General features: G+C 39.4%; 1 protein-coding gene across 2 annotated transcripts in view; it reads right to left on the bottom strand.

Moving 5' to 3' along the window:
- Nucleotides 1–17057, bottom strand: part of phf24 (PHD finger protein 24) — a 48881-nt gene that overhangs the window by 29954 nt on the left and 1870 nt on the right. For both annotated transcript variants that reach the window (XM_060908204.1, XM_060908205.1), the window contains exon 2: nucleotides 2519–2704. In XM_060908204.1, the coding sequence (XP_060764187.1) occupies nucleotides 2519–2704 (186 nt within the window). The remainder of the gene's footprint in view (nucleotides 1–2518; nucleotides 2705–17057) is intronic.

Genomic DNA, 17057 nt, shown 5'->3' with positions numbered 1-17057 from the left:
TGACTCCCAAAACATCAAACTGAACTGAAACGTGACAGTGTGAGAGAGGACCAACCTCCATGGCAAATTGCGTACAACAGGAAAATCAACAAAGGATGAAATTTTATTCCTTGAGGGAAGATCTACCTAAAATTTGTTTGTTTTTATTTGATCCCCATTAGCTTTTGCAAAGCAGCAGCTATTCTTCCTGGGGTCATTCATATTCACAATTGACAAATACAAACATAAGGCACACAAAATGGCAATGGACATGACATACATATCTAAATAACTAAATAAATAAATAAATAACGCAGACAATACATAAACGTTTTCTCATAAATCATCACTAAAAGTTACAAACCATAAATGACATGAGAGACAAAACACACAAAAAAAGACAAGACAGCTGCATCACTTAAAGTTGATATTCATATAGTAATTTTTAATTTGTATTTTAAAGGTATGAGAGGTTAACTGAGTCATGTTATAAGGTAGTATATTCCATTCATGCATTGCCCTATAAATAACTGAACGTTGCAATGTTGTCCTGGATCTAGATAACGTGAAACACCCACCAACTGCATGTCTTGTTGAATGAGTGTGGACCAGTGAGCTAAAACAGAGATTTCTATATATTATCAGCGGTGATTTTGTAATTATGAAATTCTTAATAAAAACCATAAGTAAAGACAAAAACCTATTTCTTACATCTAACCAACCTAAAGATTTATGCATTTTAATAACATTTGTTCTCCAATTACAAGAAAGAGCTACTCTTGCCGCTTTGTTCTGGACCAATTGTAATCTCCTTATGTTACCCAAAGATGTCGAGGACCATACAATAGAACAATAATCCAGGTTTGATAACACCAGTAAAAATATCGATCAGAACTGAAATCGCATGATAAATGAGAGAGAAGATACAATTCTAGTCAGAAAAAAATGTGTTAAGTTGACATACCGTATTTTTCGGACTATAAGTCGCACTTTTTTTCATGGTTTGGCTGGCCATGCGACTTATACTCTGGTGCGACGTATATATGTTTTTTTTTCACCGCGAGTAATAACAATAGTAACGATTAGTAATAGGCTACTAATATTAGTTATAATAATAATATAGGCTATTAGTAATAACGATAGTGATAGTATTAAAGATAGTAGTAGATATTTAAAATAATCAGACTAGGCTACTTACAGGGCAAAGGGTGCGTTATCACTGCTCAGCTGTTCGTTTATTAAATAAACAATGCAGTCGCGCAGTAACCACGCGCCGCTTATCAGATAGAATCACAGATTCTATGGATAGAATAACCCTTCAAAAAAGTGCGACTTGTACTCCGGTGCGACGTATATATGTTTTTTTCGTCTTCATAATGCAGTTTTTGGCTGATGCGACTTAAGCTCCGGAGCGACGTATAGTCCGGAAAATACGGTAATTACTAATTTGGTAGCAAAAAATTGACAATACAACGAACAAATTTTGTGCAGAAGGTCGAGTTCTTTCAAATAAAACAATCAGAACTGAAATCCATTGAGAACTGAAGGAGGAGATACAATTTAACTGTAAACAAAGTTGTAAACAAATTGTTTACAAAAAGAAAATCAACAAACAAACAAACAAGTTTTGTTCCCTGAGGGAAGATCGGCGCAAAACATCAATCAGAACTGAAATCGGGTGAGAACTGTGAGAGGAGACAGTTCTAATGAGAATTCCCAAAACTCGTGAAGCTGACCTAATTAGCAGTTCGTTAGCAAAAAATTTGACAGTACAATGACCAAGTCTTGTGCAGAAGGTCTAGTTCTTTCAAACGGAACAATCAGAACTGAAATCCACTGAGAATAGAGGGAGGAGACATGATTTAACTGAAAATAAACAAAGTTGTAAACAAATTGTTTACAACAAGAAAATCAACAAACAAATGACCAACTGTTGTTCCTCAAGGGAAGATCGACCCAGAACATTGATCAGTACTGAAACTGGATGAGAAATGAGAGAGGAGATAAAAAATTCTAGTGAGAGGCCTGGAAAATTAGTTAATTTGGCATAATTACTAACTCACTAGCAAAAAATCTGACAAAACAATGACCAAGTTTTGTGCAGAGTGATGAGTTCTTTCAAACAAAACAATTAGAACGGAAATCCGTGGAGAACTGACGGAGGAGATACGATTTAACTCAATTGTGGACGACGGATGACAGACGTCACGCCATGACGTCAAAATCCCAACCTCTTGAAGTACCATTAAATCCTTTATTAAAAATCGGAAAGAATATGGTACAACCGTGAATCTGCTGAGAGGAGAAGGCCAAACGTCAGTGACTGGGATAAAGAGGGTGGATGCTACCATCACTATGCTTCACTGTATGGAAATGGAATAGCGCCTGGGTCTTCATGACAGTGTTTGATCAGATATGTTCTCAAAACACACAGCAAAAAGCACAACCAGTTGGCAAGTTGGCATTCAGATAGCCCAAATTCAGATAGCCCAAACTTTTGCGGATTATACATATGTATGTAGTGTCAGTGCAGACTCACGCAGTAGTAGCAGCTCCAGCCCGTGGTGGTGTGAGCTGTCTCTCTCATCTCCTGAACAGTGTCAGCTCGCAGGTATCCAATCTCCTTCAGGCAGCCATCGTGAAACACTCTCGTACATGTTCGACACGGGAACAGATCATCCGCTGTCCATACTTCACACACCTCGCACATCTCATCATTCACTGGCTGCAAAAAAAAAGAGAACAAAAGAAGACCTTGGGCTCAGTCTTTCACCACCTGCAAGGGCGCAATAAAGTGACAATAGCTTCTGTTAGAATTTTAATAGTCTGTGATTTAGGAAGAAACAGCTCCAGTAGGTGTTGTTAACTTTACACAGTGTTTTTATGGCCGTAATTGGGGCGTAGCGGGGGGGTCCTGGGGTGCCCGTGACACACACACCCCCTTTGTCGGACCATACATTTTTTCAATAGCCGCATAAGAATATTAGAAAAATGCTCACTGTAATTTTTATAGCATTTTTTTAACTAGATTGTCACCTCAGCCTCATTAGGGTTTCTTTAACCTTGTATGGACTTCCTGTGGTTTGGACGCGAAAACCCAGTTTGTCAGAGTGTGTGCGGGAGAGGCGGATGTAAGTGCAGGTATGTTAAATCATGCACAGTGCGATATGAGCATAAAGTGCGTGAAACGCACACAACAGGCAAACAGTCCGAAACAGCAGGCAAAGTCGTAATCGAGGAAACAGGCAGGAGGTCAATCGAGGCACGGACAGAATATCAGAGGCAAAACTATACAAGATCAAGGGACGAGAAACAGGAGTCGAAAAACCAGGAGGTCAACAAGAACAGGGACCAAGGCTCTGTAAGGCACACTAGATGCGGCGTAATACTTCGCATCGTCCTTGCATGGGCGCAGTCCTTAAATAGCCCAAACATAGTTCATTGATTAAAGACAGGTGTTCTTTGGCACGGAGCTCATTAGGCACGCACGCAGCCCGAGACACGCCTTCAGGTGCACGAGCCAAGGCGTGTAGGACCGACACAGTTCTGCGCAAGCGCAACACGATCGCACTAGAAAGCATGGTCAAGCTGCCGGTGTAGCTGCAGTCTTTTTAGTCGCGAATTACGAGTATTTCCTCGTGTTAATAATTCTCCATGTCAAAACAAGTGAAACTTTCCTCCTTCTTTCGACGTGAAGAGAGGTAAGCAATTTATTATATATTTTTTCCATCAAAGTTGCATTTTGTGGCTTCGAAGCTAAGTTTTATTGTGCCGTTTCTAGAACACATCAAGAAAACGTAGAAGAAACAGCAATAATGGAAGAACCGGTTTCTAAGCTACCTAAAACTAGCAATGGTAATTATTTTTTGTTACATAACGCACTCAGGCTGCCAGTCAGTGTGTGACACCCCACCCCGCTTTGAAAAATCCTAGCTATGCCCCTGGCAATGGTACTTCTGTTAGACTGCACATAGACTGGCATTATCTCATCTCATCTCATTATCTCTAGCCGCTTTATCCTGTTCTACAGGGTCGCAGGCAAGCTGGAGCCTATCGCTTCTCGGCCTTTTGGCTAAGATCAAGACTGGCATTATGTAATTTAAAACATAATCATAACTCTGAAAATTCCATTATTAATATCACAGTGAAGGCTCGCTCCATTTCATGGAGCGTCAATGTTGTTTTGAAGCCCAGGAATGGATCACTGACCCAGATCCTTGTCCTGTTCAAAATGTTGGTCTGGGATTCGTTTCAACTGAACGCTGGTGTGGCCTGCATTGTATGTGAAAGCTCCTTCTCCTCGTTTACAAGAATTCCTGCATGATGACTTGCCATGACAAGTGTTGTTTTTTGCCGTTTGATTGTTCGTACCAAAGGAAAATAATAATAATAATTAATAAATGGATGAAAGTCGTGCCTACCATTTTGCAAATCTGCAAGCACAAAAATGACATACAGAATTGTACAATCGATCTAAATTTACAATTTCAGTACAAGTGAAATCCCAGATGACACTGAAGATCACCTGTTAGTTTAAAGATTAATATGCAAGCTCTTCAGGTTGGGGTTTTCCTTTAAAGGAACAGTCCACCGTACTTCCATAATGAAATATGCTCTTATCTGAATTGAGACGAGCTGCTCCGTACCTCTCCGAGCTTTGCGCGACCTCCCAGTCAGTCAGACGCAGTCAGACGCGCTGTCACTCCTGTTAGCAATGTAGCTAGGCTCAGTATGGCCAATGGTATTTTTTGGGGCTGTAGTTAGATGCGACCAAACTCTTCCGCGTTTTTCCTGTTTACACAGGTTTATATGACCAGTGATATGAAACAAGTTCAGTTACACAAATTGAAACATAGCGATTTTCTATGCTATGGAAAGTCCGCACTATAATGACAGGCGTACTAACACCTTCTGCGCGCTTCGGCAGCGCATTGATACGGAGCTCAGATATCAATGCGCTGCCGAAGCGCGCAGAAGGTGTTAGTACGCCTGTCATTATAGTGCGGACTTTCCATAGCATAGAAAATCGCTACGTTTCAATTTGTGTAACTGAACTTGTTTCATATCACTGGTCATATGAACCTATGTAAACAGGAAAAACGTGGAAGAGTTTGGTCGCATCTAACTACAGCCCCAAAAAATACCATTGGCCATACTGAGCCTAGCTACATTGCTAACAGGAGTGACAGCGCGTCTGACTGCGTCTGACTGACTGGGAGGTCGCGCAAAGCTCGGAGAGGTACGGAGCAGCTCGTCTCAATTCAGATAAGAGCATATTTCATTATGGAAGTACGGTGGACTGTTCCTTTAAGGGTTCTACATGTATTAAGAGTGCAGGTATTGATGTATCATAATATAGAATTAATGTATTAAAAAAAAAACATGACCTCAGTGATCTTACACTGCCAGTGGGAACTGATTACTCAGCTTTATTGGCACTCAATTCTAACGAGTCATAATTCCTGTATGGTTCATCCAATCCATTTATAGGTGGGTTGTATCAGATGTCACATCAACCTCATTAGATATGCAAAACATGAAGTGGTGGTCAGCTAAGCTCACTGTTCACAAAGCGTTACTATCACTGGAGTCTTTTGCTAGTTGTTAAAAGCGTCCTACGCTTGCGTTGCTCAAATTGAGCAAACTGTGAAACTGATCAAAGTTTCTTCTGAGTTTTCTGTTAAGTGATAAAGGGAGAAAGAGCAAAGGATTTTACCAAAAGACGACAAGAAAGGGGGCTCTTGACCCTTTCGCTGTGATGGAAGGGAGCCAAGTCGAAGAATGCTCAAGGTTGCAGTGATCACTTCAGGAAAGGTTTGTAAATTCCTCTGATTTATTTCGTTCGGATTCGCAAATCACTTTTCTCGCCATTTTCCGTATTTTGTAATGTTTTGAAGTTCAGGAGACGCTTAAGTCCTCAGATATGTTTTTGTTTACTGTTTCATTGTGGTTGCCATATTGCAAGGCTTTTCAAAGTGTGGGGCACGCTTCCCCTAGGGGGCGCCAGAGTTCTTCGGGGGGGGCGCAACGTGAGGAAAAATAAACCAGAATAAGTTACTATTGCGGACATTTAGCGAACTTCAGCTAGCCTTCGCCAGAGACAAAATGGATCGATTTTTAGTACCTAAAGCTACAGTGAGTGAGGAGACAGAGTCTGGGCCAAGCAAAAAAAAAAAAGAAGGAAGTATGACCACGATTATTTAAAGTTTGGATTTTCATGGACTGGATCTGAAGATGCTCCACTGCCACAGTGTGTTGTCTGCCAAGAGGTGCTAGCTAACGATGCCATGAGATGTTTAAAATGTGTAAAACAAGATTTTTTTTTTTTTTTTTAAAAAGCACAGATGTTTAAAATGTGTAAAAAAATGTTTTAAAAAAGCAGATGTTTAAAATGTGTAAAACAAGATGTTTTTTAAAAAAAAGCACAGATGTTTAAAATGTGTAAAACAAGATGTTTTTTTAAAAAAAAGCACAGATGTTTAAAATGTGTAAAAAAAGATGTTTTAAAAAAAGCACAGATGTTTAAAATGTGTAAAAAAAAGATGTTTTAAAAAAGCAGATGTTTAAAATGTGTAAAAAAAGATGTTTTAAAAAAGCACAGATGTTTAAAATCCATCCATCCATTATCTGTAGCCGCTTTATCCTGTTCTACAGGGTTGCAGGCAAGCTGGAGCCTATCCCAGCTGACTACGGGCGAAAGGCGGGGTACACCCTGGACAAGTCGCCAGGTCATCACAGGGCTGACACATAGACACAGACAACCATTCACACTCACATTCACACCTACGGTCAATTTAGAGTCACCAGTTAACCTAACCTGCATGTCTTTGGACTGTGGGGGAAACCGGAGCACCCGGAGACGGGGAGAACATGCAAACTCCGCACAGAAAGGCCCTCGCCGGCCCCGGGGCTCGAACCCGGACCTTGTTGCTGTGAGGCGACAGCGCTAACCACTACACCACCGTGCCGCCGATGTTTAAAATGTGTAAAAAAAGATGTTTTAATAAAGCTCATATGTTTTAAATGTGTAAAAAAAGATGTTTTCAAAAAGCACAGATGTTTAAAATGTGTAAAAGAAAAAAATAAAAATGTGTACAACAACCATTTTTTTTTAAATACGAATGGAACATTAAATATAGCAGCAACAAAAATTGGGGGGGGGGGCCTGTTGTTTATTTGCTCTCTGAGGGGGGGGCTGACTCTCCCACACTTTGAAAAGCCCTGCCATATTGTAAACTATGTTTTCACTTTATTTATCAGGACGTCCTAGCAATCTTTACAAGGATGATGATGTAGACTGGGCTCGTACACTGGACTAGAGAGATAAAATAATCGAGACGATCCATGGAAACACAAAAGCAGAGTTCATGAGTTAATGAACAGCACGAAACTGCTTCCCCGGCCATGCAGTTACAGTGAGCCATGATGACTCGTCCGTCCTGTTTCACCAATACCCAGGTGTTTAAAGGGATTTCTGTGGATCTTTGTGAATTATTTACCTGGAAGAGAAAAGCAGGGAGGATTGAGAATCGAGCGGCTGTGATTTGTTTACACCCGATACTAAAACTCGTTGCGTCCTAGCAACCATCACAAAGGCGCGTACAAAAAGCCCAGAAATGCCTCCTTACCTGGGCAAAAACAATACAGGATTTATCTTGTAATGTCCTGCTCCCCAGATCTTTAACCCAGCCACATATAAAAAGTTGTACGCCTCCATGCTCTTCCAAGTTTTCATCTGTTTGTTCGTGTAGAACGATGTCTGCAGCACCAGGTAGTCTGAGATGTCGGGGAACTCAACAGATGAATTATTTTCCAACTGATAGGAAAATTCCTTCTTTGTTAGCATGTAAGGATCTATCCCATCACAAAAAGCAACTTTCTGAAGGTATCTTGACCATGTGTTGGCCTCTAAACTGCGAGATGGTTTCATGAGCTCTTTACAACACGGCAGCCAAATTTGTTTGCCTGACCACCACTTCATTCACCGGAAGTTAACTCACAAGTAAAAGTCACATGACTGAATACAACCTATACAGCCTGAGGCAAGGCAAGGCAAGGCAAGTTTATTTGTATAGCGCATTTCACACACACAGGCAATTCAATGTGCTTCACAAAAAATAAAAGCATAAGAACAGTAACAAAGAATTAAAGTAAAAGTGAAATCATTAAAATCCAAAATTAAAAAGAAATTAAAATAAAGAATTAAAGTAAAATCATTAAAATCAAAATTAAAAGAAATTATGTTAAAGGAAATTAATTACACTTTAGGTAAAAATTAATCAAGTGAAAGCATCTGAAAACAGCTTTGTCTTGAGCCTGGATTTAAAACTAACAACAGTAGGAGCATTTTTGATCTCATCTGGAAGTCGGTTCCAAAGCTTAGCAGCATAGCAACTAAAGGCTGCTTCACCACACTTCGTTTTGACAGCTGGTATTACTAGCAAGTTTTTCTCCTGTGATCTTAGAGACCTAGTTGGTGCATATAATTGAAACATATCCAGTAGGTAGCTGGGTCACATCCCATTTAATGTTTTAAATAGAAGAAGTAATGCCTTAAAGTCAATTCTATAGCTCACTGGAAGCCAGTGCAGATACCTTAGGACTGGAGTGATATGAACTACCCTTTTTGTTCTTGTAAGAACCCTTGCTGCTGCATTTTGGATTAGTTGAAGCTCTTTGATGGTCTTTTTTGGAAGACCTGTGAAAAGACTATTGCAGTAATCAACCCTACTGGAGATGAAAGCATGAATAAGTTTTTCTAGCTCATGCTTTGACATGAGACCCCTGAGTTTAGAAATGTTTTTTAGGTGATAGAATGCAGACTTTTTTACCACTTTCATATGACTGTTGAAGTTAAGTTCGCTGTCAATAAGGACACCAAGGTTTCTGACAGTATCCTTTGCTTTAAGCCCCTTAGTTTCAAGAACAGTGGCAATCCTAAGCCTTTCCTCCTTTTTGCCAAATATAATTACTTCAGTTTTATCTGTGTTCAGCTGAAGAAAATTGTGAGACATCCATTTGTTAATTTGGTCAATGCATCTATGAAGAGACTCAAGAGGGGCATAGTCATTAGGTGACATAGCTAAGTAAAGCTGAGTGTCATCTGCATAGCTATGGAAGTTTATTGAGTTATTCTTAATAATTTGTCCAAGTGGGAGCATATAAAGGTTGAGTAGTAATGGTCCCAGGATTGAGCCCTGGGGAACCCCACAGTTCAAGGGCACGGGTGATGAACTGTGGCCTCCAATGGCCACATAAAAAAATCTTTGTTGTAGGTAAGATTTTAACCAGTTGATTACTATACCAGTAAATCCAACCCAATGCTCCAGTCGATGTAACAGTATGAAATGATCTACCGTGTCAAATGCAGCACTTAAGTCTAAAAGCACCAAGACTGATGTTTTACCAGCATCAGAACTAAGACGTAGGTCATTCATGACTTTAGTAAGAGCTGTTTCAGTGCTATGATCAGCACGAAAACCTGACTGAAACTTATCAAAACATCCGTTTGATGTCAGGAAGACAGTTAATTGATTAAAAACAATTTTTTCAATTATTTTACCAACGAATGGCAAATTGGATATGGGCCTGTAGTTGTTGAGTACTGAGACATCCAGGTTATTCTTTTTCAGTCGGGGTTTTACAACCGCTTTTTTCAGAGATGAGGGAAACATGCCAGTTCGTAAGGAGGTGTTGATAATCTGAAGTACCTCGTCTGATATTAGGTGAAGAACAGATTTGAAAAAGACTGTAGGTAAAATGTCCAGTTCAGATGTGGAGGAGCTGAGACTTTGTACTGTTTTTCTCAGAGTCTCAACATCAATTAAACTAAATGTTGACATTGTATTACGACCCCCTCTCTCGTTATCCAATGGTTCCAGATTTTGAAGTGTTTGCACCTGTGTGGCTATATTCATACGTATTTTATCAATCTTTCCTTTGAAAAAAGATGCAAAGTCGTTGCATGTATTAACTGAGAGAAATTCAGAAGGCATTTGTTTTGATGGGTTTGTTAGCTTTTCAGCTGTAGAAAATAGCACACGGGTATTGTTGATATTCCTATTAATAATGTCAGCAAAAAAAGACTGTCTTGCTTTAGAAATGTCTAAGTTGTATTTACATAACATCCCTTTGTAGATTTGATAATGAATCTGGAGTTTAGATTTACGCCATTTTCTTTCAGACTTTCTACATTCCCTCTTTAACATTTTAACTGTTGGATTTAGTTTCCAGGGTGCGTTTCCTTTGTCTATGACTCTTTTGGTTTTTAAAGGAGCAATAGCATCCATAATATGATTCATTCTTGAATTAAAAATTTCCATTAGATCATCTGCACAATCTGAAGATTGACATGGGAGTTCTGAGAGTGCCTGCTCAAAAAGAGCTGCTGTGCCATTGGTAATTACCCTCTTTTTTACAGTCACAGACTTGTTTTGAAAGTGAGGGGAAGTGGAAACATCAAAGAAAACACAGAAATGATCAGATATACCCAGGTCCATGACACTAGTAGATACATTAAGACCCTTACTGATGACAGGGACATGCATGTAGTCAAACACTGTCTTCTTTAGGAATATCAAAGATTTATGGGGAATATCCAGAAATGGAGTCAGATTGCAGACAAACCTGGTTATCAGGGGGTTATGTGTTCTTAAAATGTACTAATAAGACCAATTATGGTACAAAACAAAACCTAGTATTTACTGGAAACAAGGAAGAAATAAAAATAGGGACTATGGAAAGAGATTGAAGCTGGCGTTCAATAATATAACCTTCCTTTCTCTGGGCCACTGGGTAATAAATCTGAATTGCTGCTTTATTTCTAAATTTAAAGGAGCTGTGGAGCATTTTAGTCTGGCGTCTTGAACGTCGTATGAACTTGAATTTCCACAACTGAACTTCCATAATTATTCCATTAACACGCTTCTTTTTCTGAGGTTTAAATATAGCAACAATTTCCCTTGCACCATTAGTGTAGGTACAGTGGTGCAGCTGCTTTGGGATGGCATGAAATCCCATGTCCATGCCCTTGAGAAGCTTTATGAAATACAATAAAGTAACTTTATCCTGCAGAACCTCACATGTGGTCATGGTAAAATGTCATAAATAATAAAACAATATGTGTTCTGGCTAGTCAAGGACCAGGACCTATAGCTATTACAGTATTAATAACAATAAAAAAGATCGAAAACCATTTCCCGTCTTAAAGACCCGTTAAATAACGAAAAACTGGAATTCAATACTCGAAATTTGTCCAATATTATGAACACACATTTTGCTTCGATCGGGCCTAAACTAGCTAGCAAGATTCCTTTGTCTAATAAACATTTTTCCGATTATTTAAAGAATCTACACTACCGTTCAAAAGTTTGGGGTCCCTTTGAAATGTCCTTATTTTTGAAAGAAAAGCACTGTTCTTTTCAATGAAGATCACTTTAAACTAATCAGAAATCCACTCTATACATTGCTAATGTGCTAAATGACTATTCTAGCTGCAAATGTCTGGTTTTTGGTGCAATATCTCCATAGGTGTATAGAGGCCCATTTCCAGCAACTCTCACTCCAGTGTTCTAATGGTACAATGTGTTTGCTCATTGCCTCAGAAGGCTAATGGATGATTAGAAAACCCTTGTACAATCATGTTAGCACAGCTGAAAACAGTTTAGCTCTTTAGAGAAGCTATAAAACTGACCTTCCTTTGAGCAGATTGAGTTTCTGGAGCATCACATTTGTGGGGTCGATTAAATGCTCAAAATGGCCAGAAAAATGTCTTGACTATATTTTCTATTCATTTTACAACTTATGGTGGTAAATAAAAGTGTGACTTTTCATGGAAAACACAAAATTGTCTGGGTGACCCCAAACTTTTGAACAGTAGTGTAGATCTAAAAGAGTCTTTTTTCTTCTCACCAGTTCTAAGGCAAGAAATTGAAAATGAAATCCTAGCCTTGCCCCAAAATAAGTCTTATGGTCTATACTCTCGTCCCGTTGACCTACTTAAAGCCTCGTGTCACCTTATTAGTGATCACTTAGCTTATCTAATAAACTCCTTTATTAACACTGGATCATATCCCTCTAAATTAAAATTCTCTAAAATTATTCCTGTATTCAAATCAGATGATGACTCTGATCCAAGTAACTATAGACCAATTGCATTACTTTCAGTCTTTAATAGAATCTTTGAGAAATTGATTTATAATCATTTAATTGGCCCTGTGATGACCTGGCGACTTGTCCAGGGTGTACCCCGCCTTTCGCCCGTAGTCAGCTGGGATAGGCTCCAGCTTGCCTGCGACCCTGTAGAACAGGATAAAGCGGCTAGAGATAATGAGATGAGATGAAATCGTTTAATTGCATTTATTGATAAAAATGACCTACTCTTTGAATTTCAATACGGCTTTCGAAAAAACTTCTCAACTCAGCATGCAGTATTAGATATAATAAGCGCTATACAATCGAATATTGATAAAAAACCTCTTCTCTTGTGCAATATTTTTGGATTTATCGAAAGCCTTTGACACTGTGGACCATAGTATATTGTTAAATAAGCTATACTGCTATGGGTTCCGTGGAATAATTTATGACTGGTTTAGATCTTATTTAAGCAGTAGAACTCAAACTACATCTATTGGTTTCAGTATCTCAAATAAAAAACAAATGACTTGTGGTGTACCACAAGGTTCAGTTCTTGGACCTTTACTATTCTTACTCTATATAAATGACATCTCAAATGCCTCCAGTATCCTTAAGCTTCACCTCTTTGCTGACGATACTAACATTTTATATGCTAATAAATCTATTAAAGTACTTGAAAGTGTGGTAAATAAAGAGCTAACAAAACTTCATGAATGGTTTACAGTTAATAAGCTAACTCTTAATCTAAAAAAAATCGAATTTTGTAATTTTTTCTCACTATCGTAAAAAAGTATCTTCAATTAATATTAAAATATTGAATAACTCTCAAAACGAATTTGTTTCACTTGAACATAAGAAGTATGTCAAATATTTGGGTTTAATAATCGATGACAATCTTTCTTGGAAGCCTCATATAGATTTTATTTGCAACAAAATAAGCAAGGTTGTCGGCCTTTTGGCCAAGCTTAGACATTTTATTCCACTACATACCCTTATGATATTATATCGCTGTCTGATTCAACCTTATTTAACATATGGTCTTAGTTCTTGGGGACAGGCTTATTTAAAACTCATTTAAATAAAGTATTAATTCTACAAAAACGAGCTTTAAGATTAATCCATCTCATTCATCTCATCTCATTATCTGTAGCCGCTTTATCCTGTTCTACAGGGTCGCAGGCAAGCTGGAGCCTATCCCAGCTGACTACGGGCGAAAGGCGGGGTACACCCTGGACAAGTCGCCAGGTCATCACAGGGCTGACACATAGACACAGACAACCATTCACACTCACATTCACACCTACGGTCAATTTAGAGTCACCAGTTAACCTAACCTGCATGTCTTTGGACTGTGGGGGAAACTGGAGCACCCGGAGGAAACCCACGCGGACACGGGGAGAACATGCAAACTCCACACAGAAAGGCCCTCGCCGGCCCCGGGGCTCGAACCCGGACCTTCTTGCTGTGAGGCGACAGCGCTAACCACTACACCACCGTGCTGCCCAGATTAATCCATTTTGTTGATAATAGTCAAAGTGCCCTTCCATTGTTTTCCAAAACCAATATTCTACCAGTGAATCTTCTTTTCTAGGAATGTATTTCTAAATTAATGTATGACGTTGTTAATCAAAGTGCACCCTCAAACATTTGTAAATTATTTTCTTCCATTTCTAGTATCCATTCTTATAACACTAGGTCATCTTACTCCAAGAACTTATATACTCAGTATTCTCGTACAAATCTACAAAAGAATTAATTTTCCCGTGTTGGTGTTAGGGTACGGAACCAGATTTCAACTTCTATAAGATCTTTATCTAAATTGTTGTTCAAGAAAAAAGTCAGACACCACCTTTTTTCTGATTTAAGTAGATATGGATATGATGTTGACATCTCCAAACTCTTTCTTTCTACATAACTTTATTTCTATATATAATTAAGAGCTATATATATATTTATTTATTTATTTATCTTAGTTTTAACTTTATTTAATACCATGCATTAATTATTATTATCAATATGACAAGTATCTCTCTCTCTCTCTCTCTCTCTCTCTCTCCCTCTATATATATATATATTTTTTTTCAATGTTATTGAATGATATATTACTGTACCTTTATATCGAATAACAAGTATGGTCTCCTCTTTTTCCTTTTGTTACCAAATAGTTGTTAATTTGTCAAGTATGTTTTATTATCTTTTCATACATATTTAAGTATTATATTAATTCATATCAAATATTTTTTTTCTTTGTAAACATGAGTCTGCCTTGATTAGCAGTGCGCTATTTGCAGACTCGTGGAGTCTATTATATTTTTATATGTAATTGAAATAAAAGATTGAGTGATTGAGTGATATTTCCTTCCCCAATCTTGGAGCATGTTGAACTGAAGGCATGATAATAAATCCAGAAATACTTGTCTGATTATTTGGTATGATTATTTTTCCTGCACTCTCCATGCCAGAGCCTCCTGACTGTGTTAATGCCAAGCTAATCAGCATTGTAATTAGCCTGCCACAAAACCCCCCGAGCCCCCTTGTAATCCGAGTGCTTACAATAGTGGATCTGTGCTACATTTCCCATGTTAAACAGTCCATGTTTTTAAGATGCCTCAGGAGTTAATCCATCTTTCTACATGCCGATAAACAAGATCATGCCTTTTTCTCAGCAGCACACAGGAGGGCAGGCGAGTATAAACGGACATGAGTGCCAGTCACCCTCCCACGGGGACCATCAGTGAAACAGAGCAGGATCTTGAGGTCCTGTGATGAGGAGGCGTGATGAGTTTTCTTTCTCAGTCTGGAAGGATCCAAGTTGCCAAAACTGCCGAGACACCTTTAAAGGCATTCGTAGTCACCGTAGCAAAGTTGTCCTCACTCTTCAAGAGTTTGTTTGCCCCTGAACAACAGCCCACCTTTAGGAAGGTAAAAAGAAGCATCCTGGCAAAGTCATTAGCCAGGGTGAAATGAAAATGGACATCCCCTTGTGCCAGATGATGTTTTTACCTTAAATTTTTAAATATTAAGGCTCATTATGGCTTCCTGTTAGCTTCCAACCCAACATCTCATCTCATTATCTCTAGCCGCTTTATCCTGTTCTACAGGGTCGCAGGCAAGCTGGAGCCTATCCCAGCTGACTACGGGCGAAAGGCGGGGTACACCCTGGACAAGTCGCCAGGTCATCACAGGGCTGACACATAGACACAGACAACCATTCACACTCACACCTATGGTCAATTTAGAGTCACCAGTTAACCTAACCTGCATGTCTTTGGACTGTGGGGGAAACCGGAGCACCCGGAAGAAACCCACACGGACACGGGGAGAACATGCAAACTCCACACAGAAAGGCCCTCGCCGGCCACGGGGCTCGAACCCGGACCTTCTTGCTGTGAGGCGACAGCGCTAACCACTACACCACCGTGCCGCCCCCAACCCAACATACAAGTGTAAAATTCAACATAGCATAACTCTTGTTTGCTAATTGGAAAGTCAACTTGTTTTTAATCATCTGCTTGCTCCATCTTTGGGCAGTTTGTTTTGTTAGTTTCCTTCTTGTAAAGCTGTACCTAAGTATTCTGACACAGTTCCTAGCTACACATTAATTAGAGACAATTAATGTGAACTGGAGCCAAAGTAAGCACTTTTCCAACATTTTAAACATATTGATTTGTAAATCTGATCAATCTACTGTAAACAGCAGTAACACTTGAATTTTGTTTATTTTAACAGACAGGCATATCTAGATTTCAGAAACTGTTCATTTCCATGTTTTCCGGTTGCTTCACACCAATACTAATATACCTGCTATTAAACCAAACATTCAGTGACTTTAATTTTATCCTGTTGAAAACTGTTTCATAACAAATCCATTCGCTTCCAGCTCTCCAACCGAGTGCTGAACACCTTTATCACAGGCTTCATAAAAACCCTTACAGCAAACAGTCGCTAAGTGAGAGGTGCCTCTCCTGGTTCTCCACTGAGAGAGCGGCTCAGTAAACAAAGCCAAGCTGAGAGTTCTCATCCACCACTGTAGAGCCGGTGACCCCACTGCTGTCAGCCTTAATCAGCTGAATTAATCAGCTCGGATCTGGACGCTAACAGAATTTGTCTTTTCTCTTCAGCTTTCAGCTTTCTCGCCCAATTTGGGCCCCTTGACAACCCACCCACCATCAGCCTGGTGCCAAATGCACCAACACAGTCACACAAACAGTGGCTCCCTCTGCTTATGGCTCCTGGGAGAAATTCCCCTTTAAAACTGAGCCAGAATCAACATTCCTAATTCACAAAGACTGAAGAATTATAAGTAAATGCATGAAAACACAGAGAGAGAGAGAGAGAGAGAGAGAGAGAGAGAGAGAGAGACTAAACTCCAGGATTGATTCCCAGCCTCAGCACTGTATTAGTACGATGGATGGATGGATGGATGGATGGATGGATGGATGGATGGATGGATGGATGGATGGATCCTATTGATCCTTGAAGGGAAATCTGGAAAACCTACTTTGCACTTGCACTCATTGGCCAGTTTATCAGAGGTCACACCTTTACAAAGCCTGACAGATAAACAGGCCACACCTCCTTCAGAGTAACTGGAAGACACACAGGCCACACCTCATTTAACATGGTTGACAGGTAATAAGGCTCCACCTCCATCATAATGACTGACAGGTAAATCAGCCATGCCTCTTTCATAACGCCTGACGGGCATTTAGGCCACAACTTCTTCAGTTGGACTGACGGGCATTAAAGCTATACCTTCTTCACACTGAATGACACAGAGAATGACACACCTTTCTCACAGTGATTGACAGGCACAGTGGCCACGCCTCCTTCAACTGGCCTAACAGGCACATTTCCTCAATACATTGTTTAAGCCATAGAGCCATATTGTAAAAATTGAGGCTGGTGCAACAGTGAAACTTCCCTAGGTACACAGTATTAAT

Source organism: Neoarius graeffei, chromosome 25, assembly GCF_027579695.1.
Source record: "Neoarius graeffei isolate fNeoGra1 chromosome 25, fNeoGra1.pri, whole genome shotgun sequence".
In the NCBI taxonomy this organism is placed as follows: Eukaryota; Metazoa; Chordata; class Actinopteri; order Siluriformes; family Ariidae; genus Neoarius; species Neoarius graeffei.
This window is presented reverse-complemented; position numbering and strand designations above follow the sequence as displayed.